General features: G+C 51.8%; 1 protein-coding gene across 4 annotated transcripts; it reads left to right on the plus strand.

The window, feature by feature from the left end:
- The first annotated feature begins 793 nt into the window (after positions 1-793).
- On the plus strand, positions 794-27,366 carry LOC138635705 (voltage-gated inwardly rectifying potassium channel KCNH7-like). Of its 4 annotated transcripts, none has more exons than XM_069723314.1 (15): positions 794-944; positions 8,498-8,983; positions 9,883-9,903; positions 11,428-11,642; positions 13,133-13,558; positions 17,205-17,436; positions 18,050-18,217; positions 18,826-19,025; positions 20,821-21,073; positions 22,301-22,506; positions 23,027-23,111; positions 23,931-24,146; positions 24,975-25,191; positions 26,090-26,273; positions 26,976-27,366. In XM_069723314.1, the coding sequence occupies exons 1-15, from the start codon at positions 848-850 to the stop codon at positions 27,237-27,239; spliced, it is 3,270 nt and encodes a 1,089-aa protein (XP_069579415.1). In that variant the 5' UTR covers positions 794-847; the 3' UTR covers positions 27,240-27,366. The 4 variants fall into 4 exon arrangements, with proteins under 4 accessions (XP_069579415.1, XP_069579416.1, XP_069579419.1 ...); XM_069723315.1 differs by having other exon boundaries at positions 20,830-21,073; XM_069723318.1 differs by lacking the exon at positions 23,931-24,146.

The following is a 27,366-nucleotide window of genomic DNA, read 5'->3' on the forward strand; positions in this document are numbered from 1 at the left end:
TCTTCTTCCCCGTCGTACCAGCATCATTAAACACGCGCGGCGCGCTTCAAACGCCGTCCGCGGCTCTCATCTTCTTTTATTCCGACGGTGCCGTTTGTTGGCCGCCGCCGCGGGCGGAGGGAGATTCATTTGTCTGTTTTTTTTTTTGGGGGGGGGGGTCTTTCGCCTGAGTTTATCCGTACTCACCGAACGAATTTAACATCGACTTCCGTGTTACAAAATGTAAACAAATGCCTTTTAGCGTATTAAAGCTGCATTCATTAAAAAAAAAAAAGGCTTTAACAAGCGACGATATTGAAAACCGTTAATTTACTGACGATTCAAATGTATTAAACGGGCTAGCCGTGAAATTTTACACTTTTCACTGTATTCAAATACCATCTTATATTAATGATGAGATAAATAACATCCCTCTCACCTGTTTGCCTCCTTGCGTTTATTTGCGTCAACTAACATCAAACCTTTTATTAACAGCAGCCCGCGCGTCTCCCCCCCCCCCCCCAAATTTTTTGGGGGGGGATTAAAGTAACCATAGTAACCGACTTTCACCGCATTGTCTTTCACGACACAGCCGGGTGTCCTTATATGGACAAACGGGAGTAGGGGGGAGGCGGGGCCACATTTTTTGAATGATTCTGATTGGCCAACGCTCGCGAAGGCGGCGGGAGCGAATGACTTGTCGCTAAGGCGACGGAACGTTCACGTGGCATTATCGTGACGTGACATTTTGATGACTCGGCTGTTTTTTTGTTGTTTGTTTTTTCTTCTTCTCTCTTGTCGGCTTCTAGGTTCCAACTTCCTCTGCGCCACCCACATCATCCCGGTGAAGAACGAGGAGGGCGTGGTCATGATGTTCATCCTCAACTTCGACTACATCCTGGAGGAGGGCAGCAGCGACTCGCTGGAGAAGCTCAACCACACCTCGCCGGCCAGAGCCGACCAACGTGAGGAAGCTTTTCATAAACCGTTTCTTTTATCGTCCGTTTTTTTTTGTGTGTGTGTGTGTGTTCAGCGTTGTCATTTCCTTGAGTTCGTTTTTCCTCTCAATCCGCAAGTTTTCTTACAAAAACCTAGAAAAAAAATTAAATAAAATCCGACCGTCTCCTCCGATTGGCTGTTAGACGCTGCAGGAAACCACCGAGGACTCCCGCCAAAATAAAACGACACCGACGGCTCCACGTACGAATAAAAGTATTTAAAAAAAAAAAAAGGTAAATAAAACACAAACACGTAAACAAAGCAAAACCGGCGTAACGTAAAGAACATAACAACTGATGTTTTAGTAAAAACCGCGACAACGATTTGTACGTACAAATTTGTTAATTATTCACAGATTGTTGCGATCTCCATCCGGCTTTAATTGTAAGCGTCACCAGCGTAGCTACGCGTACGTCGTCATTGCCTTAGCAACCCCGCGCCGGACACGCCAAATGTGACCCGTGCACGTGCAAATAACGGCGCGAGACCTGAACACTAAATTTGAGCCGAACTGCATCAGCGTGTAATTTCATTTATTTCAGCCTTCGCGTGTTCGACTTGTTAAAAATATATAAACGGAGAATAAAACAATTTGGTAAGATCCAGGTAAGATCAGCTGATCGCGCTGAGTAGCCCCCTACTGCTGCTGCCCGGAGCGAGGCCTGAGATCCCCGTTGAACTTCGGAGAAGACGGCGGGATTGCAGAGCCGGAGCTAAGCTGAAGGCGGAAAGGAGGAAATACAAACCAGCGGTACCGGCGATCTTAATGGGGAACGTGAGGTCGTTGGCCAACAAGACGGACGAGCTCGGCGCGCTGGTAAAGACCCAGAGGGAGTACCGGGAGTGCAGCATCATGTATTTCACCGAGACGTGGCTGCACTCACATTTCCCGGACCACAGCGCGGCCGTACCCGGCTTCAGGACCGTTCGGGGGGACGGAGACGTTGTTCGGAGCGGCAAGAAGAAAGGTGGAGGGATTGCAGTCTATGTGAACGAGAGGTGGTGCAATCCCGACCACGTGTGTGTGAAGGAACGTTTCTGTAGCCCGGACATTGAACTGCTAGCCGTGGGGATGCGCCCGTATTATTTGCCGAGGGAGTTCTCGTCCGCCATTGTTATCGCTGTGTACGTTCCTCCATCAGCTGACGTAGAGGCAGCAGTGGACACCATCCACTCCACTGTGTCCAAACTTCAGACTAAGCATCCCGGTGCATTTTTGGCAGTTACTGGAGACTTTAACCAGTCTGGATAAAGTACTGCCAACTGTTCACCAGTATGTGAACTGCCCCACAAGGAACAATAAAACTCTGGACCTACTGTGTGCTAATGCCATGGATGCATACAGTACTACTGCCCTTCCCCCCCTTGGTAGATCAGACCAGAACCTGGTCCTGCTGACTCCCAGGTATGTCCCCCTGGTGCAGAGGCAGTCTGTGACCACCAGGACTGTGAGGAGGTGGACACAGGAGGCTAAAGACGCCCTGCAGGACTGCTTTGAGTCCACGGACTGGAATGTGCTGTTTGGACCACATGAGGAGGACATCAACAGCAGGACGGACTGTATCACAGAATACATCAAATTCTGTGAACACACCACCGTACCATCCAGGACTGTAAAATGCTTCCCCAACAACAAGCCGTGGATCACCAGTGACCTGAAAGTTCTTCTTAATAAGAAGAAAGCAGCCTTCAGGTCTGGGGACAGGGAGGAGCTCAGGAGAGTGCAGCGCCACCTGAAGGAGAAGATGAGGGAGTGCAAGGACTCCTACAGGAGGAAGCTGGAGGCCAAACTCCAGCAGAACAACGTGAGGGAGGTGTGGACCGGTATGAAGGAGATTACTGGGCTCAAGGGGCGAGAGAGACAACCAGGGGGAACCTGGAGAGGAACAACCAGCGGGAACCTGGAGAGGAACAACCAGGGGGAACCTGGAGAGGAACAACCAGCGGGAACCTGGAGAGGAACAACCAGGGGGAACCTGGAGAGGAACAACCAGCGGGAACCTGGAGAGGAACAACCAGGGGGCTCCCTGGAGAGGTCAAATGAACTAAACTGTTTCTTCAACAGGTTTAGTTCACCACCCTCATCTGTCTCCTCCACACCTCACACCTCCCAAACACCTCTGCTGCCTCCCCCCTCTGCGCCCCCTGGTGAACTGCATAGAGCCCTCAATCTCAAAGGGCTCTTCCACCATCGACGCCATGCCCCCCCCCCCTTCTCTGTGACGACTGGCCAGGTTAGGAGACAGCTGGAGAGACCCCACCAGCGCAAGGCTGCAGGACCTGACGGCATCAGCCCCGGGGTCCTGAAGACCTGCGCCGTCCAGCTGGCTGAGGTCCAACAACACCTCTTCAACCTGAGCCTGAAGCAGGAGGAGGTCCAGGTGCTGTGGAAGACATCCTGCCTGGTTCCTGTCCCCAAGAAGACGACTCCATCTGGCCTCAACGACTACCGACCGGTTGCCCTCACATCTCGTGATGAAGGTGCTGGAGAGGCTGGTCTTGGCCCACCTCAGACCGCTGGTGAAATCTTCTCTGGACCCGCTGCAATTTGCGTACCAGCCTCATGTGGGAGTGGACGATGCCCTCATCTACCTGCTGCAACGAGCTCAGTCTCACCTGGATGGAACCGGTGACTCTGTGAGAATCACTTTCTTTGATTTCTCCAGTGCATTTAACACCATCCAACCACTGCTGCTGAGTGAGAAGCTGCAGGTGGAGGGGGGGTGGTGGGGGTGGACACGTCCACCATCTCCTGGATCAATGACTACCTGACAGGCAGACCACAGTTTGTCCGTCTGGGCGGTGTGCTGTCTGATACGGTGGTCAGTGGTACTGGAGCTCCTCAGGGAACTGTTCTGTCTCCCTTTCTGTTCACCTTCTACACCACTGACTTCCAGAACAACTCAGAGTCAAGACATCTGCAGAAGTTCTCTGATGACTCTGCAGTGGTGGGATGTATAAGGGATGGACGGGAGGACGAGTACAGGGCAGTAGTGGAGGACTTTGTGGAGTGGGCGGGAAGAAATCACCTGCTCCTGAACGTGGCCAAGACCAGAGAGATGGTGGTCGACTTCAGGAGGAAGACGACGGCTCCACAACCGCTGAGAGTTCTGGGAGAGGAGGTGGACATGGTTGAGGAGTACAAGTACCTGGTGTCTCCATGATGACAGATTGAACTGGAAGACCAACATCAACGCTGTCTACAAGAAGGGGATGAGTCGACTCTTTTTCTTGAGGAAACGTCGATCCTTCAATGTGTGCAGTGAGATGTTGGAGATGTTCTACCATCTGTTGTGGCCAGTGAACTGTACTTTGCTGTGGTCTGCTGGGGGAGCAGCATTGGAGCTGGAGACACCAACAGACTTAACAAACTGGTTAAGAAGGCCGGCTCCATCATCAGCTACAAACTGGACAGCCTGGAAAAGGTGGTGGAGAGGAGGACGCTGAACAAACTATTGTCCATATTGGATAATCCTGACCACCCTCTCCACCACCTGCTGCAGGGACAGCGGAGCACTTTCTCTAAAAGACTCCTCCAGCTCCGCTGTCACAAGGACAGATACAGGAGATCATTCCTGATACAGGAGATCATTCCTGCCCACTGCAATAAGACTTTACAATAACTCACCTCTGGCAAAATCCATCACAGTACAATAACACTGTTGACTGTGTTTCTTGGTTTGTTGTATATAATATATATAGATATATAATGTACTGTATATACTGTGCATTTTATATTTTATATCATATATATAACCCCCCCCCCCCCCGATGCAAATAATGTCATCGTCGGTTCACGTATTTTGTACTTGGATTTTGACGACGGCGCGCAAAAAAAAAAAAAAAACTCGCTCACAAAAACTGGAGGCGTGAGGAAAATAACTCGGTTTGATCCGCAGCCATGAAAACAACCCGTCTGATTCATCGGCCGGAGGCTGATCTGCAAAAACAGCTGAGCTCGACAACACGTCTGCGATATTACAACGCTGACGTCTTTTATTTATTTTTTTTTTTTTTAAATTTTTTTTATTTTCTGCCAGTTAATCACGCCGCGGCTCGATTTGAACGTCGGCCTTCGACACCCGAACAAAATAATGAACGGCAGCATGTGAATAACCGGGACACCGAATACGCCACCAATCTTTTTTAATTAGCTCATAATTCGGTCACGCAGTCATGAGCGTGTGTGCGTGTGCGTGTGCGTGTGCGTGTGCGTGTGCGTGTGTGTGTGTGTGTGTCCTTTGCAGCCTCTCACTCTTTCCCCTGCAAAAAAAATACAAATTAAATAAATAAAAGTCACCGGCAGCTTTTACACAACCGGCGGACGCACAGTGTGGCCCCCTTGTTGCTATGATACCAGATAGTAATATTTGCATTGCATATTAATTGGGCCCTCAGATTCCTCCCCCCTTCCCTCCCCCACCGTATGATTCGGATGTCACGGCGAGGGGGGGGGGGGAGGGAGCAGTAAAAAGGGAGAGAATGATGAAAAGCCCTTCATCCTTGTGGTTAAAAAGCAGGAACACAAACAACTTTGTGTCATTTTTGTCGTTTCTCTCGTGTTTGTTTGTTTTTGTTTTGTTTTTAATGATTCGGCCGGCATGAACAAAAAAAAGTCTTTTTTTAAATTTTTTTAAAAGCAGCGGTGAAAGTTAATGTGTTTCCGAAATGATTTGCATGCAGTATTTATTTTATTTTTCTCCCACATGAAGGGAGTGTTTACCTGCCCTCCCCCTCCCTCCTCCCGGTCCTCCTATTACTCACCAGCTGCCGGAGAACAACACCGATATGTCTGCCGTGTCCCCGTTTCGCCTCGCACTCCAGGTTATTGAGAGGATGATTGCGGAAGCGAGTTTTTGTTTTTTTCCACTTTAATTTTTAAGAGCTGTGAATTAATTAGTATTTCATGAGAGAAGTTAGCGTTTTTATTTTAGAGCCAGCCCCTATTGGCCCTCGGCGGTATTACACCTTAAGGCACTTCCACATAGACTACAGTCAATGATGAGAAACACTTGTAAGATCTCACTTCACTGAAAAATGCACCTCAAAGCTCAAAATATTTGTTTTTAGAATAATAAAACAGCACATGAATAATTGTTTCTCCAGAAGATTATGTTTATATTTACCATCCGGAGCAAATGTGACATCAACTGGGGAGAAAATCCTCAAATCGAATCTTAATTTCTTGGCGAGCGAGACGCTGTACGTCTTAAATCCCAAAGAAAAGACCCAAAAGTTTCATTTTTAAAGTTGAGCTCGGTGTCGTGGAGAACTGACGCAGGTCGGGTGACGTCTGTGTACAATGATGAGTTGTCAGGTTTCCAAGCGCGAGTCACAATAGTTGTTTATTTTTAATAACGTGTTGCCACGACGACTAGGTCTTCATAATTCATAGGCAGTAACGTGTGTTTTGAGCTTTTAACTAATTTAGGAAACACAAGGGAGAAAAAAAAAAACACCTAAATGATATAAATCTTCTTTGTTTATCATTTCACGATATGATGCATGATGAATAATGAAGAAATGGAGGTGAGCCTTTTACATAATACGTAAAAAATAAAACAGGAAAGCTGAATTATACAGGAGACATGTGGTATTACAAGCAGCTCAAACACGTAGAAAGAGGAGCGAATCCAGTCTGATAGGGAAGCAAAAAAAAAACCTCTTCTTTTTCTTCTTCTTTTTCTTCCTCTTCCTCTTCTCCTTCTTCTCCTCCTTCTTCTTCCTCTTCTTCTTCTTTTTCTTCCTCTTCTTCTTTTCCTCCTTCTTCTTCTTCTTCTTCTTTTTCTCCTTCTTTTTCTTCCTCTTCCTCTTCTCCTTCTTCTTCTTCCTCTTCTTTTTCTTTTTCTTCCTCTTCTTCTTTTCCTCCTTCTTCTTCTTCTTTTCCTCCTTCTCCTTCTTCTTCTCCTCCTTCTTCTTCTCCTCCTTCTTTTTCTTCCTCTTCCTTTTCTCCTTCTCCTCTCTTCTTCTTCTTCTTCTTCTTCTTCTTCTTCTTCTTCTTCTTCTTCTTCTTCTTCTTCTTCTTCTTCTTCTTCTTCTTCTTCTTCTTCTTCTCCTTCTTCTCCTTCTTCTCCTTCTTCTTCTTCTTCTCCTCCTCCTCCTTCTTCTCCTTCTTCTTCTTCTCCTTCTTCTCCTTCCTCTTCTCCTCCTTCTTCTTCTCCTTCTTCTTCTTCTTCTTCTTCTTCTTCTCCTTCTTCTCCTTCCTCTTCTTCTTCTTCTTCTTCTTCTTCTTCTTCTTCTTCTCCTCCTTCTTCTCCTTCTTCTTCTTCTTCTTCTTCTTCTCCTCTTCTTCCTCCTCCTCCTCCTTCTTCTCCTTCTTCTCCTTCTTCTTCAATACATGTTGGAGTTCGATATGTTCGTTTGCTCACTGTTGATCTGTTGTGTTTGTTTATAACGCAAACGTGTTCGTAACTTCCGGGTGGGAACGGTATGGCCTTAAGCTGCGATACCGCCGAGCGCCACTGGAGGTCGACTCCAAAACCAAAGCCTCCGTAGACTCCCATTCAACTTCTGTCGTGAAATTCGAACAAAAACAGTTATTTGAGTGTTTTTGTAGCTAACGTCGCTCCTTCTTATTCTCTTTCTGGAGGTCCGTCTGAAGATAATCCGTCATTAATGACATAATGACGTGCCGTCGAGGAAGTCGTTTCCTTTTGATCCCGTGCTGGAAAAGGCACGGCGGACGTTTCCCGACACGTGCGACGTGTTGCGGTCCGCGCCTGAAACCCCGCCAGCGTCGTCGTGCGTTTGTAACTTTCTTTTTACGACGCCTATTTTCCCCTTCAGATCGACCTTCTCTTACAAGTATCGCCATTTATTTATTTTTGGAGGAGGTGGGGGGGGGTTGCTACCTTCATCTCCCCCGGGAGCTATCAATCACTCATTAAATCCCCTCTCTCGGACTGCCTCCTCAACGTCCCCCCCCCTCCCCCATGAATAATTGAAGGAAATTGAAGATTGAACCGGTGCCTGAGGCGGAGCGGTCATTGGTTTTGATCCGTCAGGGTCTTTTCCTTTTCTGTTTTTTTTTTTTTTTTTTTCAAAGATAGCTGCTGCTCCGTCGGCAGGCAGTTCGCCGCTTGTATAAAAGACTGCGAGGTACAAACGCGCCCCGAAAACTCAGCAGAAGGTCGACGCGGGAGGGGTGGGGGGGTTATGTTGATCCCAGCGCCTCATAAAAAAAAAAAAATCCCACCGTACACTCTTGTTTGTGCTACGCGAGAAAGTATCAGTCCGCCTCCTCAATGGGAATATATAATTCAAGTTGAATTCGTGACTATTATACGTAATATAATGTTGTATTCACTTGTTCTAGGTCTATCTCTGTTGCTAGGGGTCGTCGCTAAGGGGCTCGGCCTACCTCCTCGGGTAGTAAACGCGGCACACGTCACATAGCAGTCTGCTGACGCGACCGACCGACTGTTCGCCGGCTGTCCGTCGCGCGTCGGCACGGAAACGGGAGACGTCCCCGAACCCGTTTTGACGACGTGTTTTTTTTTTTTTTTATCTCCCCCGTCAGGTAAAGGCCGATTCTTCCGCTTCCGTTTCCCGGCCTTGCCCCTCCTGGGCATCAGCAAGCAGTCCCTCCCCCAGGAGGACCCCGACGCCGTCACGGTGGACTCGCCGCGCAACAGCGACGGCTCGGTGGCGACGCGCGACTACCAGCTGCCCACCACCCGCGAGAGCTGCAGCCCGTCCTACGCCAACGACACCCGCGCCCTCATCGGCCCCAGCCACTGCTCCACGCCGGTGTCGGGCCCGCTGGACCACTCGTCGCCCAAGGGCTCCCGGGACCGCCGCGCCTGCCCGGAGCGGGCCGCCGCCGCCGCCCCGCCGCCCCGGAGCCGGGAGGACGCGCCGGTCGCGGCGCCGTCGATCCCGGGCCTCACGCCCACCGCCTCCCGGGAGAGCGTGCGCGCCATCCGCCGGGCGTCCTCCGTGCACGACATGGAGGGCTTCGGCTGCAACTCCAAGATGGCGTTCAGGGACCGGCACGCCAGCGAAGGTAGGAAACACTTCCGAACCGAAACGCACGTTATCGAAGTCGGCGCGACGTTTGAGCTCCGCCCCGCAGCGTGACGTAATAAGTGGAGCTACAAAAGGGGCGGGGCTTAAAACCGCAAACTAAGGACACGGGACACCGCCGCGACCTCGTCGGTGTCGACAGCGGCCGCAGTTCTCCCGAGTTATTTATTTAGTCGCGGCTCCGTTCGGAGGGTTCGATGACCGACACAATTTGATTTATTAGATAAGTGTATTTACTCCCTTGAAAACATGTCCGGAGAGGGTTGTGTTTTACAGCCGGCGGTCGGCGCTTTGGCAAAGTCTGCCAAGCGATACGAGGTCGTAATTAAATGTACTTAAATGTAATCATCCATCGTCTTTCACATTAAGGGTGGTAAAATATATTCCTCGTGAAAGACACTGACTCTAATTTGGACGATATTAATTACCGAAGTCCCTGCGGCCAAGCCCCCCCCCACTCCAAAAAAAAGAACAAAAAAGAAATGGGAGCCATCGCGGGCGTGACAGTCTCTTAATCAGCATTATAGCGAGAGTCACCATCCATACTGGGTGTTATTGATCTTCCCCCCCACCGGAGTCAGAACCACTCATGTAGCCCTCATGGCCCACTCATTTGGTTGGGGGGGGGGGGCTAGAAGTGCCGATCCGTCTCCTTTTCCCTTTTCCTTATCTACAACTCTCATTCAAACGTCTCCCAGCCCGGGCCGACACGGCAATACGTCTCCTTTCGCCTCAATGAATAGTTTGCGGGGAAGGGGGGGGGGGGTGTTCCCATTTATCATCATGGAAAAAGCAGAAATCTGTCTTTTCTTTTTGTGTGTGTGTGTTTTCTTTTTTTTTCTTTTTTTCCCTCTCTCCTCCGCGTCGCCGCCACCGCAGACAATGGCCGCAACATCAAAGGTAACCAACGGCGGCTCCACCTCTGCCGATCCTGGCACGCCCGTTGGATAACGCACAAAAAGCCCGCCTGTTGCATGACAACGCCCCCCCCCCCCTTCCCCCAAAACACGAGGGTTTTCATGTCGAAATGCAAATGCCCCCCTCTCCCCGGGATTTGTTCACACCTGCGTTTCTATATTGATGGACCCGTTACGAGGCGGTTGTCGTGTATAACCTACCCCCCCCCACCCCCCTTTTATTAAGAATAAAAGGCCGTCTTAAGATCGGTTGGCGGATGAGGCCGAACGTCTTCCTCCTTAAGTGTAACCGGGTTTCACCCATCGACTGCTCTGTTCTCTCGATACTGTTGATGCTGTTTGTACCCATGAATGTGACCCCCCCCCCAACCACCCCGTCCATAATCCGACTCGCCCCCCCCCCCCTTTTACCTCCTATCTCTTCTCTCTCCCGGTTTACCAGTGTCTCGCTCCTGGATGGCTGTGGGTAATGGCTTCAGCTTCTTCTTCTCCTCCTCCTCTTCTTCTTCTCCTTCTTCTTCATTCACGTACTTTTCTTTTGACCGCTGTTGTCCTGACTGTGGCATGAAGCGAAGCTGCGCATGCAAAATCGCTGTCTGTTTCTCCGTCCTCGACTCTCAATCACTTTGCTGTGTGAAATGATGTGGAGGGGGGAGGGTGGAATCAGAGCTCTTTTTTCACTTTATTTATTTATTTGTATTTTTTTTGCGACGGGGAACGCGACGAGGGAACGCCCCAGCGCTCGGTCCGACGGATACGAGGGTAAATGGATACGTCCGGAGGCTACTGCAACCGGCGGCGAGCGGCCGATACCGAGTCTCGTGTTCGGAATTTGGGCCGGCGCCATCTGTGCTCGTTCGGAGCAGGACGTGACCATATTTGGACCAGCTGGGGGAATCTGACTCGATCTTATTGGATACCCGGTGATACCGTGTCCCGCCCGCCGATAACCGCACTGCACCGCAGGCCTGTCAATCAAACAGACACCCCCACCACCACCATTTCACTGACCGAAGTTGAGAGACGTGGAACGGGAGTCTACGGAGGCTTTCCGGAGCCGACCTCTAGTGGCGCTCGGCGGTACCGCGGCTTAAGGAGCGAATGTCCGCGGAAATATTTAACCGGAGCGAGTAACGAACGTTGGCTTCGGCGTCGGGGTGTCTCCCTCGGCGACTTCTAGAGTTTGATACGAAATCCGAAAATCTGCGGCCGATGACGACCGAGCAACAAAACTCGTGCCGGTCGCTCGTCAGGGTTTCGTATCTTCCTCCTGCTGAGCGTTCCTCTCAGATCTCGCCGATTTCCCCTCGTCGGCGGTTCGAGTGACCGCGCGAAGCCGCTTCCTCCGATCGCGCGGCGAATCGTTCGGTTCTTTCACCGACCGCGTTTCTTCGTGATCTTCGCAAAAGGTTGTCCAGTTTGGTATTTCAGCATCCGTCGTGTCCTGCGTTGCCGCGGGCGAACTCGCTCCAAAACATCCTGTCTCTTGTCACTTTCTCTTCGTCAGGGCCGCTCAGCCAGCTCAAATCCAGCCTGCTGGGCTCCACCTCCGACTCCAACCTCAACAAGTACAGCGCCATCAGCAAGATCCCGCTCATCACGCTCAACTTCTCGGAGGCCAACAACGAGAAGAAGTGCCCGTCTCCGCCGTCCTCGGAGAAGACCATCATCGCCCCGAAAGTCAAGGACCGCACGCACAACGTCACGGACAAGGTCACGCAGGTGAGGGACGGGCGCGTCGAATATGAGGGGCCTTGAATCGCCCCACGGTTTGTATTAGGAAACAAAAAGAAGCACGAGGTATCCCGTCGGGACCTTAAAATACAGAGGAAATTTCAACGAATGGAGTTTTTCCTTCCTGCTGTTGGAGGTTTTACTTCCTGTTAAAAGGGAGTTTTTCCTTCCTACTGTTGGAGGTTTTACTTCCTGTTAAAAGGGAGGTTTTCCTTCCTACTGTTGGAGGTTTTACTTCCTGTTTAAAGGGAGTTTTTCCTTCCTGCTGTTGGAGGTTTTACTTCCTGTTAAAAGGGAGGTTTTCCTTCCTACTGTTGGAGGTTTTACTTCCTGTTTAAAGGGAGGTTTTGCTTCCTGTTTAAAAGGGAGGTTTTACTTCCCGTTAAAAGGGAGTCACCCCCCCAGCTGTTCACGTGGGAACTGTTGAATTGTTGGGTTCTTGTGTATAACGCTGTAAAGTTCTGTTGTTAGGACTTTAGTGTGTTCAATATATGTGTATAGATATTGATATTTGTAAAACTATCCTAAAATCCCACCGGTTGTGTGTTGACACTGTGCGGAGTGGAGAGACACCGGAACTCAATCGGACGCGGGTCGGATTGAGCTCTCGAGCACCCTCCGCCACGATTAATCGAAAGGAATATGTAAAACGGCCCGAGGCGTCCGTCGCTCGCGGGCGGATAATCGGGGATCCTCTTACGTTAGAGGTCATTCTCACCTTCCGCCCCTTTGCCAGCACAGAGGAGACGGGGAACTGTGAGGTAACGGACTCCCTACAGACCGAGAAACACACGCGACGTTTAGCTTTCCCGATCTGCGTTTGCGCGTCGAGGGGAAAGAAAAAAAAAAAAAAACGGGACGACATTTCACTTTCAAAACTCCCAGTCTCCTCGGTTTACAGAGCGTCGTCAAAACGAGAGGTGACGCGAAACCTTTTTTGGAGAGGCGTCGAATTCCAAACGAGCACGTGTTTTTCACGTGACCTTCGGATTTGTCGTCTCCCGGTCCGTCCGCTGTTGAACGGGTCGACGTGAGCTGCAAGCGGCCCGATGAATAATAGAAGACGCTTTCCTTTCTGTCTGTCCTCGGTTCTTTCGCGGATCTCGAAGGTTGTCCCGTATCGGAGGGTAAAAGCGTCCGACCCCTCCGCTCCAACGGAGGGAGGCGGTTTCTAAAACAACCGATTCAATTATTGACACCGGCGTCTCGTCTCGTGAAGGATACAGACCAGACCCGTCGCGATATTGTTTTTATTTTTATTTTTTTTCCCGTTTTCTTACTTGCGTCGGAAAATCAAAACGGCAGATGCGGAGATATCCTGCCGATCCGACGTTTCCCGCGACGCGTCTGACTTTTCCTTCCTCGGAAAATGCCGTCACTTTGAAAAAGTTCCAACTTCCGGTAAAGGAGCGAAACGCAGAAGATGGGATAACGGGAAGCGGAAATAACGCCGACTAAGCGAATCCCTCCCTCCGCAGGTCCTTTCTCTGGGCGCCGACGTGCTGCCCGAGTACAAGCTGCAGACACCGCGCATGGACAAGTGGACCATCCTCCACTACAGCCCCTTCAAAGCCGTGTGGGACTGGCTCATCCTGCTGCTGGTCATCTACACCGCCATCTTCACGCCGTACTCCGCCGCCTTCCTCCTCAACGACATCGAGGAGCAGCGGCGGCGCGAGTGCGGCTACTCGTGCTCGCCGCTCAACGTGGTGGACCTGATCGTGGACATCATGTTCATCGTGGACATCCTCATCAACTTCCGCACCACCTACGTCAACGTCAACGAGGAGGTGGTGAGCCACCCGGCCAAGATCGCCATCCACTACTTCAAGGGCTGGTTCCTCATCGACATGGTGGCCGCCATCCCGTTCGACCTGCTGATCTTCGGCTCGGGATCGGACGAGGTGCGAGGCCGTCGCTCGTTTTGCTCTCCACGCTTTATTTATCCATTTCCTTTTTTTTTTTTTTTTTTCCTCTCGGACCTGTTCTTAAGTTTAAAACCTTCGGTCGAGCTTCCTTTTTTTATGGCGTTCACTGGAGTCTGCGCTCGACTTATTTTTTTTTATTTTTTTTAAATGAGGTGAAGTCCTCTCTGATTGGTTGTTCAAAGGTTTCAGAGCATTAAGGGGAAGCTGTGACGCCAACGACGCGGGTTTCTCAAAAATCGTCTTGGTTGGAAGGTTATAACTCTTTCATTGGATTCGTGATCCAGCTTCGTATTGTGCATTTAATCCTCCCGACGGTATGACTAAGCTCATTTCCAGCCTCTTATTTTTAGTTTCAAATCGAAGCTCAGCCAAGACGTGAAGTGCAGTCGACTAAAAATGTGTGAAAATGCCAGATGCCAGGATATATGATGTAACATCCCCCCACCCCCTCCCTCCTCCGCCCGCCTCCACCTCCTCCTTCCTCCTCCTCCAAACACTGACAAAATACATTCTAGATCAATGTGTGTGTGTGTGTGTGTGTGTGTGTGTGTGTGTGTGTGTGTGTGTGTGTGTGTGTGTGTGTGTGTGTGTGTGTGTGTGTGTGTGTGTCAAGCGCTCGATGTCAACCTGCTGCTTTGCCGAGTCATTATTTACCACTAGGTGTGTGTGTGTGTGTGTGTGTGTGTGTGTGTGTGTGTGTGTGTGTGTGTGTGTGTGTGTGTGTGAGTTGCTGTGACGGGGAGGGGGGGGCGGTCCATCGCCGGAGGGCCCGGCAGTGATTGGCAGCTGGAGGAAAAAGAGCAGACAACCGAGCGGCGCCGTCGTCTTCCTCACGTGACGAAGTTGACAGGATTCGTGTCCGAAGCAGCGAGGAGAAGAACAAAAAAAAAAAAACATCGTATTTTTAGCTCGTCCAATCACGAGCCGGCAACGTTTCGCCTCCACGTACACTTTTAGCTCCCGTCTTTAAGGCGCGTATAGATTTTTTTTTTTTAGCTCTCCGTACAGAGACGGGGAGGCTATTTATAGACCGAATCTCGTGCACCTTTGTTGCCTGGAAACCGTATCCGACAATATGTTAACTTTTTTGGGTTTTTTTTTGTCGCATTGGAAACACGGCAGGTCCAAAGAGATTCTCCTTTTGGTTCGAAGCAGGTGTAGGAAAAAAAAAAAAAAGGAAATAGTGCGGCGGTGAATTTACCTGCAGGGGTCATTTGAGCGCATTTCCATATCGACGTCCTGCCGCGATGAGACGGGGTTATTTGCGTAGGGTGTCCACCGTCTCGTGTCCGTCGGGTTCGCATTTGGGTAAAGTTGCAAATTAGTGAGATGCGCCGCGTAAATGAAACCCAAACCTCCAAAAGATGCAAACGTTCGATCGCGTCCTTTAATCCCGAACGGGCCGCGGTGACCGCCGAGCCGACCGGCCGACACGGTTTGCCCAAAACGTCCCAAGGACGCTTCGATTTGACTTTCACGGGAGGAGACTTTATTTTTTTTTTTTTTTTTTTAAACACAGCGGGGAGAGAAACGCTCGGCGATTAAAAAAAAAAGACAAAAAAAGACCATGAACGGCGTCGGGCTGGTATTTATATCGGGCGAAGCGCTGTCGATCATGTCAGTGATTTGATTTCCCAAATGTTAAATGAACCTTTTGAGCTGAAAGTGAAGCACGAGGCGATTCTCTCTCTCTTTTTTTTTTTTTTTTTTTTTTTAGAGCAGATGTTCTTTTCATGCAAATTAAACCGGGCTTGTGTAATGAATTGTTTCCCCCCCTCTTCACATTTCAGACCGGTCTTTTGTCAGAGTACAGGAACGCGTTCCCGGCTCCATTATGTTGTTTTGTTGTTTTAAACTCGAGCGAGAATATGTTTTATGTGTAAATAGACGATCGGCTGAGTCGGCGAAAAAACAGCCGGGCCGGTTGGTTCCGGACCTCTCGGGGGCCCGCGACGGACGTTTAAGCGTCGTAGGGACGCTTTTTAACAAAAAAGTTGAAGAGGCTTTATCTGGGCTTTTTTTTTTTTTTTTTTTTTTAAGGATCTTTCAGTTTGTCGTTTGGTTTTTTTTTCAGCTTCTTTCCGTCGCGCTCACGTTTGGGTTCCCGGCTGCGACCTTTTGGGCGACGGCCAGGCGGGACGCTCTCAGGCTGCGTTCAGACTGCCAACTCGGATCCCTCGTTTATCGTACTCAGGTTGTTGTTTTTTTTGGAAACCGCGAACAGCAAAAAAAGCAGACGTGAAACGCGGTTTTTGCCAACCGGAAGGGGAACGGCAATTGACGTCGTTACCGTGGCGACCCACGCCGACAGGTCGGTGACGTCCGGACACGGCAAATCTGATCCGATTCGCCTTCAAACAACAGGGCGGGACAGTCTGTACCGAAGACATCAAAATCATCTTATCGGCGAATTCTAAAATTAGACTTTAGACGTCTAAAAACAACGACGACGACAACAACAAAACGCAGCTCGTGTTTTTAACTCGCTGGCGACTGGCTAGTTAACGCAATTGGACAGATGTTTCCTCGGGACGTGGCGGAGACCAAAACGGGGCTAAAACAAGAGTCGGCATCGGGCGTGGGTTTCATCCAATCGGACTCGTAATTGATTTTTGGATACTGAAGATATTCCCACGCCGCGCCCGGTTAGTCGGAAAGGCGACCCGGCGACCTCGGTCGACTCCCGGCGATTAGAAAGTGGCCCGGCGAGCCTCCAAAGCCGACCGTGGCGGATGGCCAGAGGGGATATTTGGCGGATATGTTTTCCGCAGCTGGTTCGCTAATGGGAGCTTTAGCCCGCCCTCCCACCCCCACCCCGCCCCGCCCCGCCCCCGACTTACTGTAAGCCCGGATTTTAATCAACATCACACCGCGGGGCGGGCGATGGCAGGCGATCGGAAAGGACGGAGAGGCTCCTTTAACGGACCCGTCAGAAGAAGCTTCGGGACAACGGAGAAACTCTCGCCTCACGAATGAACCCCCCTCCCCTTCCTCCCCCTCCCTCCACACACCAAGAATTGAATAATCACCTTTACTCTCACCTGTACGGGAAGGTTGTAAATCAAGCGAGCTCCGACGCGAGGAAGCCCGACTACGACAGGTGGCCGCGGGTAAATGATTCCCCCTCCCTCCCTCCACCCCCCACCCCCGCCCCCACCCCCACCTCCCCGAGGATTATCGGGATGATTCTCACGCTACGACAAATTAGCGCTCTCTCTCCCGTTTTATCGTGTTTACGGAGCGCCGCGACGCTAACGGATCAGATCGGGGACTCGCGTGTTCATTCAGCCGGAGAAGATTAAAGCGCTTTTGACGTAGAGAAGCAGAAGGCGTGTGTGTGTGTGTGTGTGTGTGTGTGTGTGTGTGTGTGTGTGTGTGTGTGTGTGTACGCACATATGCCGGTTGAATGGTGTTTATTCTCCCCGCCGACTGGCTCCGACGGGGAGCTTCCAAGCCGCGGACGTTTCATGCCTCTCCAAAGAGGTGGGAGGGGGGGGGGACGGGGACGGGGGACGGGACGACAGACCTAAAGCTCACCCTGAAGGACAACACGGCAGATGTGTGCATTGCACCATGTACACATGGACTGATCGAGCGGCGTCCGCTCCTCTGCCCCTTCCAGACCACCACCCTGATCGGCCTGCTGAAGACGGCCCGTCTGCTGCGGCTGGTCCGAGTGGCCCGCAAGCTGGACCGCTACTCGGAGTACGGAGCGGCCGTCCTCATGCTGCTCATGTGCATCTTCGCCCTCATCGCCCACTGGCTGGCCTGCATCTGGTACGCCATCGGCAACGTGGAGAAGCCCTACCTGGAGCACAAGATCGGCTGGCTGGACAACCTGGGCGTGTCCATAGGTACCGTCCCGGCGCTTCGGGTCGCTCCGTTCCGGTCCCGTCCGGGGACATTTCCGTTGCGGATTTTCTCCGAAATAGTCAAATCGCGGGAATCGGAAACGTTTTCCAGCTGTTTTTGTTTTTGTTTTTTTGAAGCGCTACAGCGATAAGTTACCGCGCTCAACGTCACGTAAATATTTGAGTTTGAGCCTTTTATCGAACTTAGAAGAAAGAAAAGAAAAAAAAAATACACAAAATACAAAGTAATATGTAATAATCGCTTCCTTTGATAAGAAGCGTTTCATTGGATCGTTTTAATGCGGCGACCCCCAAACTCCATCACTCCCGGGTTTTTGTATTTGGCGAGGAGAAAACAGGAGCGGAGCCTTTGTGATTGTAAAATGAAGAGTTATTTATTTATTTAAATGAATGTTTGAAAAGACTTACTTTAACGGCGTTCATCATTTTTTGCAAATATTGTCGAGATCGCGTCAATCGTGGCGATTTCCCCGGAGGGGACCGTTTTCGATTTCCAGGTAAGAAAAAAAAAAAAAAAAAAAATGCAAAAGGAAACGGTTGACGGACGATGTGTGTTTTTTTTTTTTTTTGTTTTTTGTGTCGTCCTCCGTCCCAGGGAAAAAGTACAACTACAGCGACCCGAGCTCGGGCCCGTCCATCAAAGACAAGTACGTGACGGCGCTCTACTTCACCTTCAGCAGCCTGACCAGCGTGGGCTTCGGCAACGTCTCCCCCAACACCAACTCGGAGAAGATCTTCTCCATCTGCGTCATGCTCATCGGATGTGAGTGACGGCCGAGTCCCCCGCCGGCACCGAAACGTTTCCGCTCTCCGGTTCGGGGCGGGGCAAGGCGGGGGCGGGGGGGGGGGGGGGGGGTCGGTAATTCGAACCGGAAGGATTTGCAAATGGCGTTAAATCGCGCGGGGATAAACCGTATTTACGAACGGCGGTTGTTTTTTTGTATTTTTGTGGCGAAGTGTTTCTGAGCCTGTGTGGTGATTTCCACCGCAGAGTCACGTGCGTTTTCAACGTGGCGTCGCCCGATCAATTGTCGGCCTCGTCCCTCTCTCCGGATATTTCATCTTTTAACGATATTATAAATGATGAAATCCCCAAATCGGAGAGACTGTTTTTACCGATTTACCGATTTGTAATTTACCGATCTGTTGCCAAGTAACCTAATTTAGACTTTTAGAGATTGCGCTGCTGGCATCAAATTCAAAATCTTCGTAAGTTGTAGTTTTGAACGCGACCGGCGGCAGCGGCATCACCGCAGGTAGGTATTGTCTTTTTTTTTTTTTCTTTTTTTTTTAAACGATCCCGCTTCCGCCGCTTCGACTCAACGCCCCCCTCCCCCTACACCCCCCTCCCACCCCGGCCTTCTCTCGCAGCTCTGATGTACGCCAGCATCTTCGGGAACGTGTCGGCCATCATCCAGCGGCTGTACTCGGGCACGGCCAGGTACCACCTCCAGATGCTCCGGGTCAAAGAGTTCATCCGCTTCCACCAGATCCCCAACCCGCTGCGCCAGAGGCTGGAGGAGTACTTCCAGCACGCCTGGACGTACACCAACGGCATCGACATGAACATGGTACGAGAGGGAGCGTGCGGGTTTGGTGTTTCAAAAAAAAAAAAAAATTCCTCCTGCAATTTGTAAGAAAATGAAGTTTCGCCGTCTCGCTTCTTCTCCGCCTTTTCCAATATTGTGTGTTTTGAAGCCCCGTTTATGCGCTGAAAAAAAAAAAAAAAAAATATAAATAATCGCTACGGAAAAGCCGGCGCCGACCAGCTGCTCCGGCTTTTCCTCTTGAATGCTGCTCACGGTACTTATACGAGTTTGTCTTTTCCATGTCTGCCTCATGTCTCATGGAACGGCCCCCACCACTCCGGTAAGAGCAGGAGGTACATGTGCTCACGCAACTGCTGTTTTATCTGAGTGTTTCCCAGCGGTAGAGCTTCATCTAGCCGTGTGTTAGAGTTAGGTTTTTAATACGCAGTTGTGGTTTTTTTTAATGTTTTTTTTGTATCGGTGTCTCCCGAACACGCATGTTGTTAGAGGATATATTCCCTTTTTTTTTTTTGTTAGATTTGGTGCATGAAGTCTTGTCTATTGAAACACAAAGCCTGTGATATTCACCCGCTATCCGAGACAGAGTGACTCATTGCCTCGCGAGAGTGGGCGCGGCCTCGCCGGGCGCTGCCAGGTTTCCCCTCGCCCCCCCCCCCACCACCACCACCACCACCACCACCCACCCACCTACCTACCCTCCTCCTCCTCACCCCCTCCCCCAACCCCCGTCCCGCCGTGGGAGGCTTGGCCGCACGCTCCGCGGCGGCACCTGCGCTTGCCAAATGTTGTTCGGTCTTTCCTTTCCAAAATCTACTGATCAGTTTTTTTTGTTGCTCGCAACAACAACAAAAAAAAAACCAAAAAAAAGCCAGTCAGAGACAGAAAAAAAAAGAAAGAAAACAGTTCAGGCGACATTTCTTTTTTTTTTTTTGTCACGATGTGACAAAGATCAGTAACGTCTCGTTTCAAACTGTCCCCCCCACCACCACCTCCCCCGTGTGTCCCTGAAGCTCCTTCCCTCGCCTCCCCAGTGTGTGAAAATTGTGGTTGTCAGTCAGTTCCGGTTGTCCCCGGCGATCATTAGTCGTTGTGTCAGTGGTCAACGTGTTGTCGCCTTTTAAAATGGTAAGTTTGTTTGTTGTTGTTGTTTTTTTTGATGCATCGGAGAGAAAATGTTACATTTAATGCTGAAATGACTTTTTCTATGTCATATTTTTAACAGTTTCCCAGGGTAACTCGCTTGAAGGGGTAGGAAGTTCAATATTTGTAATTGCTGTTATTTTTTTATGTTTTTATTTCCTTTAACTACGCGAAGATGAAAAGGACGAGAGAACTGAGAGAAGATTGAATATTTCTGCTTTTTGGTCAGGCGTACGCCAGTTCTTGTTCTTGTTGTTGTTGTTGTTGTTGTTGTTTAGTTCGAGTGGTTTTATACGTGAACTCTTCGACAGCGTGTTCGTGCTGTCGTTTCTCCACAGCTTCTCGGTGTCTAAATGTTCCGTCCCGTCTCTCGTCTTAAAGGATCTGGCCGAACCAGCAAAAAAAAAATAAAAAAAAAATAATAATAAATAAATTCTCCCGCAGGGTCGCCGATAGGTTTTGAGACGAAGGAAAGAACACAAGTGGCAATTGTATGAAATTTCTCTCTGGACGGAAAATCAATCTGACCCGCGACTTTCATTCCAAATTGCCCCCCCTTGCCCCCCCCCCCCCAAATAAATAACAAAACAAACCGAACACACACATTGAAGTAAAGAAACGCCTCTGCGACGCGTCTGACCTCCTCCCCCCACCTCCCCCCGTGTTCGGCTCTCAGGTCCTGAAGGGTTTCCCCGAGTGCCTGCAGGCGGACATCTGCCTCCACCTCAACAAGACCCTCCTCCAGGACTGCAAGGCGTTCCGCGGCGCCACCAAGGGCTGCCTGCGGGCGCTGGCCATGAGGTTCAAGACCACCCACGCGCCCCCCGGAGACACGCTGGTCCACTCCGGAGACGTGCTCACGGCGCTCTACTTCGTCTCCCGCGGATCCATCGAGATCCTCAAAGACGACGTCGTGGTGGCCATCCTGGGTACGCGGTTTTTTTATTTTGCGTCTTTGACGTCCTTTTGAAACGTTCCGGAAATATTCGGAGGCGTCGGGAAAACTCTCCCGCCAAGAGTCTTAAGACACGGACAGTTCAACGAGCCGCGTTAAAATGGCAGCCGGATCGGCGGAAGTACGATATTTCAACAGAGCGGCATCGCTTCGCGTGAAAAAGGCTCAAGTTACAAAGCCGAGAGGAAGAGGAGGAGAAAGATACCGGTCTCAATTGCAGCCAGCAGCCGGTTACCTTAGCTTAGGTGGGGGGGGCTGACGGTGGCGTTTTCTTCCTCGTGATTTACCTCCGCTCGTGACCTTCACAGGGCCGAACAAAATGCACTCGCAGCAGCGTTCAAAATAGAAATAATGCAAATCGCGCGCGAATTATTTATCGTCACGACATGAATATTCGTCTTGGAAAGGTTGCTTTAATGTCAAACGGTGCATTTGGGACTTGGAATTTCTGCGACGTCACGGAAACGAACCGACCTTCCCAGACCACGGCGTCGTTGCTAACCGTGCCGGTTCAGACTCGCAGCCCGCCAAAGCGAGCGCGGTAAAAGCCCCCGTGGCCGCTCCCGCGAAGGTCACTACTCACCACGGGATCGTTCGGGCCGGCGTGACTTTGCGCGGACCCGACCGAGCGCGTCTCTTTTAGTTTCCTTTTTCTTTTCTTTTTTTTTTTTAAAGATGACCGCGATGCCCTTTACGGTTCTCCGCGAGGCGCTCCGTCCCTCTTATAGGTCACGGCGCGTTCCGCGGCACGGAACTCGCGTTGGATTTTCGCTAAAAGAAGATGTTGCTGGCGGGTCTGAAAAACGAGGCCGCGAGACGCAGTACCGCCGAGCGCCACTAGAGGCCCGGCTCCGGAAAGGCCTCCGTAGACCCCCGTGGAAATAGTCTCGTTAAATTGTGAAGTCGATCGTGTGAAAGTAATCCCGTCGTTAATTAGGAAAGTAGGTTCAAAAAGTCGTGTTCCTTTTTTTGTTCTTTTTTTTGTTGGGGGGGGGGGGGTTTGATTGACGGCTAGGTTACGGCTATCGGATACGCAGTATCGTTGGTTTCCAATCTGGTGGCGTCAGACGTCCGAATACGGTCACTTCCTGCTCCGAAGTAGCAAAAACGGCGCAGACCGAATTTGGAAATAAAACAATCTGTCCCCCCCCTCTCTCTCTCTCTCTCTCTCTCTCTCTCTCTCTCTCCCCCCCACTTCCAGGTAAGAACGACATCTTCGGTGAGTCGATCCACCTGTTCACCAAGCCGGGGAAGTCGTGCGCCGACGTGCGCGCGCTGAGCTACTGCGACCTGCACACCATTCAGAGGGAGGAGATCCTGGAGGTGCTGGACATGTATCCGGAATTCGCCGACCACTTCCTCACCAACCTGGAGCTGACCTTTGACCTCCGGGACGAAAACTCCAAGGTACTCGGCGGATCGGAAAGAAAGAAGGAAAGAAAGTCGAAGCCTCGCGGCGTGTTTTTCTTTCAAAGCTTTTGAACCAATTCATTTATCCACTATGGGGAAGACGACAGCGAGAGACGGAGAGCGTCGGCGGGACATTTAAGGGACGGACGTTACGGGCTGTAATTACGATAGACTGAGAGCGCCGGTCGCATTACGGGAGCATCCGGATCGGTTTATTTACCCTTAAATAAGAAGAGAGCCCGACGCGCAACTTCACTTCGGCCTTTCGTTACTTATTCAGAGAATCGGAAAGACGAGAGGGGAAACCGAGGACACGCCGGAGACGGTTCCCGGGGGAGGACGAGGTGAAAAACAAGAAGGACGCGGTGTTTCCGGCGCTCAGTTAAAGAAACGCTAATTTGAACCCGGCGATCCGATCCGGAACGTGATCGTGTTTTTTGGTAGACCGCACCGGCACGAAGACGTCGGTCCGTAACTGTGTCCTCTCGTCCCTTTTTTTTTTTTTTTTTTTTTACAGACGAGCTACCCGGAAGGAACGGACGAGAACGGGGACGACGTCACGTGTGGAAGACGGGTGTCGTACAGAAGGAAGTCCTCCGCAGGTCAGAGCGAGACACACACACACACACACACACACACACACACACACACACACACACACACACACCGTGATCCAGCCGATTGCCGTCCCGGTACCTCGCGTTGGAATACCAAGGCGACAAAACGAGGCCTCGCACGTTCAGCTCTTTTCACAGAAAGTCGTTCAAAGTCGTCGTCCGCGCGGGAACGAAAGCCGCCGTCTCCGCGACGACCAGTCCGCGCTCTCGTCGGTAGTTTTAAACGACGGGTGATGTCGGAGTTGCGTATGGAAGCGTCCTCGCAACGAGGCGCGCTCGGGAGCCGCGGAGTGTTACGCAACGGCTGTTTTTGTACCGGAGGGGGCCCCCGGTTAAAGCGGCGTTGCCACGACTACTCACCGGGAGCCCGTCACGTTTCCGAAACGTCGCTCTTCCGTCATCGTCGTCCGACGGGAACCGATCCGAACGGTATTCTCCGGACACGAAACGAACCGCAATTCAAAGAAGCCTCGCAGTCGCAAACATTTTCATAATCCCCTCGTTTGGAAAACGTCACGATTAAAGACACTCGGGATTTTGTCTGTTAGAAATGTAATTAAATACTTCGGACTACTAATAGAAACGAGTAAATCGAACCGATAGATGAAACGAAGCTTCTGGAAAAACGCTCCTCTTTGGGGGATTTGAACCGATCGGCAAGCAGCGAAACGGAAAGTGCGTTTTAACGACGGTCGTAACGAACGCGTCCTCGCTTCACCTCTCAAAGCCGCAACGCTCGCTACCGGCCGATCACTGCCTCTCTCTCTCTCTCTCTCTCTCTCTCTCCCTCCGTCTCCCCCACAGGCTCCCACGACAGGGAGCGGGCGTACGCCGAGGAGGGCGAAGACGAGGAGGAGGAGGAGGAGGAGGAGGCGCGGGAGGACGAGGAGGAAGGCGGGGAGGAGGAGGAGGAGCAGAGGCCCCTGTGCTCCGGCGTGCCGGGCTACCCGGCGGTGAGGGACCACGCCCCGGGCCTCGGGCCGAGCGGCGGCGACGGGCCACCCGGAGACGGGTTCAAAGGTGACGGGGAAATGATCGGTGTCGTCGTTGCGGCTATTTTTTTTGTGTGTGTGGGGCGGGGGGGGGCGCGTCGAGACGGCGGATTCGAAAGCTGACAAAAGCGCCGGAGAGCTCGCCGACGGCGTTTGAAGTTTCACTCAAGCGGAATCGGCTCGGAAGTTAATTTAGGGCCAAAAAAAATAAATCCCCTGAGCCCGAAGCGGAGGAATGTCACACCTATTAACAAAAAAAAAAAAAAAAAGCCAAACGAGGATTACATGTCATTACGGCAAAACCTGAAACCCACTCGGTAATAAAATGTAAGAGGATTACAGCCGGAGGTCAAACCCCCCCCCCCCCCCTCTCCCCACCCCACCCCTCACCATTTTTGGGTGGAAAAAAAAATCGGTTTGTCTGCGTTTCCCGTTATCGGCCGCGACGCTACGGCCAATGAGACATTATGAGGGAGAAAATCCCGGCGTGGCGCCGTGTAAGCAGGAGGGCCTGGGGGTGGGGGGGTCCACGGAGGATTCCCGCTGCACACACACACTCGCGGCTACGACCTCGCGCGACCTCCGGCGTCGCCTTAAATCCACCGAGGCGGGGGACAATGGTGTCGATTTCGCGAGCGGGAGGGAGATGGATTCCTCGAGGAGGAGCGAGACCAACGTGCGGGAAATATGAATTTATTCGGCGGCGGGAAACCAAACAGGAAGCGGAAGGAAAACCCCGCCGAGGGCTCGACTGTGAAAACCCCGAGGCTCTGCTCCGATAACACGGATCACTAACCCTGCCGGGGGGTGTGTGTGTGTGTGTGTGTGTGTGTGTGTGTGTGTGTGCACTTTGCAGAGCTCCACGCCGACGAGTGGGTGCGTCAGCGTCCCGGCGAGGGCGTCGTGGTGGAGGAGGAGGAGGAGGAGCGAGAGGAGGAAGAGGAGGAGGAGCGAGAGGAGGAAGTGGCAGCGCCGTGCCAGGAGACGCCGGCCGGGGAGGACGACAGCGACACGGACCTCACCTACGGGGAGGTGGAGCAACGGCTGGACCTGCTGCAGCAGCACCTCAACAGGTGGGCGGGGCTAGAGAGGGGGGCGGGGCTAGGGTTAGCTCGTCAAAAGAAAAACGGCGGAAAGACGGCGAAGACGGGAGAGGGGAGGGGGGGCGGGGGGGGCTGACAGTCGGCGTCTATTTATAGCGCCGGCCGGCCACCGGATCGCAGACGCATTGGAGAAGAGCGTTTTCCTCGTCGGAGGCAGAACACCCCGAAATGTTTTTACTTCCACTTCTTCTCGCTCTGTTTGCGCGTCTCTCTCTCTCCCCCCCCTCTTCCCCCCCCCTCTACTCCGTCTGCAGGTGTTCTCCTACTGTACACTGATCACAAGGTACAATGTGGTGCCGTTCTTAGCTCAAGGTCTCCCCCTGGTGTCGGTTGTTGAGTATCACACGGCAGACGAAACACTTCAGACTTTGAATGCTGTGAGCAAAATGTTTCCTCGAAGGCGATCGGACCAAATGATCGACGACACCAGAATTCAACACAGGGAAAACAACTTTAAATAAATAAATAAATAACCCGCTACGTATCGTCGGTACAGGGGGACTTTAATGATCATTCAGGGCCGGCGATCCATTTCCACATTTTGGATCGACGTACGTATTTATTGGAATTAAAAGCTCGACGTGTTTCTGTCAGGATCGTCGGGGGAAACGCCGGATTCGGGTTTACGTTTTTTGTTTTTATGATTCTGGCCGCGCGGGAGCTCACGTCACCGAACACGAGGAGCTCTCGGACACTTTTACATTCGTCTCCGGGAGGCCTTTAAATGTCACCGTAACCGCGGCGGTGATCGATCGCGTTCGATCGACTCGTTTTAATGAACTTTTCCTCCGCAAACGTGTTTTCTGGATTTAAAAATAAATAAATAAACAACCAAATAAAGCAACACGCTGGTGTCGTTCCGTATCAGGCTGGAGTCCCAGATGACCGCCGACATCCAGGCCATCCTGCAGCTCCTCCAGAGGCAGACCCCGGCCGGCCCCCCCGCCTACAGCACCGTCGCCTCCGGCCCGGAGTACCGGCGGCCCGCCGTCGCGGCACAGCCGGGCGTCCGGCCGGGCCTCGGCCCCGGCCCGGCTCCGCCTCGGCCACAGGTACGCCACGCCGTCCGGAGAATGTCACGGCGACGTCCGCGGTGAACAAAACGTATGAAGGTCGTAGTTTCAAGACGCGGGACTCGACCCGCCGCTTTTATTTTGAAATCTACGCGTCTTCTTCTTTCGCATTTCGCACAATTCGGAAACTCGGTTGTGTCGCTCTTTTGTTATTTTATTTTTTTATTTTTTCGGGGGGGGGTGTTATATATGTTGTTGTTTTTTTTTAACAGCGCGGGAGGCCGTTGCGTACGATTGCAATTTCCTTTCCAATTTGTGCAAAATAGAAATGCGGGCGTTTGCGCGAAACCAGTCGAGAGGCGCAAAAGTGACAAACGAAAAGGACAGATTGGTCGTTGGGATAATAAAATATTGTCCCGACGTGCTCGTGTTGTGCTTTTTGGCCGAATAATTAAAGGCCTGCCGCTTCTGTTGTTGTTAGAGCAATAAAAATGTGAAATAATGCAAATAAAAAGTGGTGTGAGTCCACAGCTCAGCTATGTTGTTGTTGTTGTTGTCGTCATTGTCGTGTTGTCTCGCCGACTTCATCTGCTGTACCGGACGCGGCCGCGGGTAAATATTTGGCGTCCTCGGAGACGAGGGACGCAACTGTCCCGCGTCCCTCGTGTCCACGACCGTCTTTGTTTCGGGTCCCGAGAGGGGGAACGCTAAACGTTTTGCTTCCTGCGCTGTCGTCCTCAGAGCCCCGGCTCCGAGAGGGCCCCGGTCGCATCCAAAGAAGCGTCCCCGCTCCTCCCGTGGACGGAGACTCTTCCAGACGGCCCGCCGGAGGGCGCCGGTGAGCGGAGGGGGAGCGGCGCGGACCGCCCGGTCGAGCGGCGCCGCCGGCCGCCGCCACCGAGGTTCCCGTCGGGCCGGCAGGCCTCCCTGCCCGATGTCCCCGAGCCGACGGGGACGTCGGGACTCCACAGGCCGGCGTCCGACCCGGGGCTTCCGGGAGAGTAGCGCCCCCCCACTCCCTCTTCCTCCCCACCTCCCTCCCCCCCTCGACGATGACCGAAGGTCGTCTCTCTCGCACGTTCGACTCAGGGTCTAAGAAAGAGACTGAATATGCAAAGGATTAAAAAACAAC

The sequence above is a fragment of the Brachyistius frenatus genome, unplaced genomic scaffold (assembly GCF_029030835.1).
Source record: "Brachyistius frenatus isolate BFR_SWC_R1_liver_20210118 unplaced genomic scaffold, ASM2903083v1 Contig_323, whole genome shotgun sequence".
Lineage (NCBI taxonomy): Eukaryota > Metazoa > Chordata > Actinopteri > Embiotocidae > Brachyistius > Brachyistius frenatus.

Bases quoted from the DNA above. Each gene is read 5' to 3' on its own strand.
- LOC138635705 (XM_069723314.1), top strand. From the start codon at position 848: ATGATGTTCATCCTCAACTTCGACTACATCCTGGAGGAGGGCAGCAGC. The intron at 9,904-11,427 runs GTAACCAACGGC...TCTCTTCGTCAG, and splicing joins CAATGGCCGCAACATCAAAG to GGCCGCTCAGCCAGCTCAAA. The intron at 13,559-17,204 runs GTGCGAGGCCGT...TGCCCCTTCCAG, and splicing joins TCGGCTCGGGATCGGACGAG to ACCACCACCCTGATCGGCCT.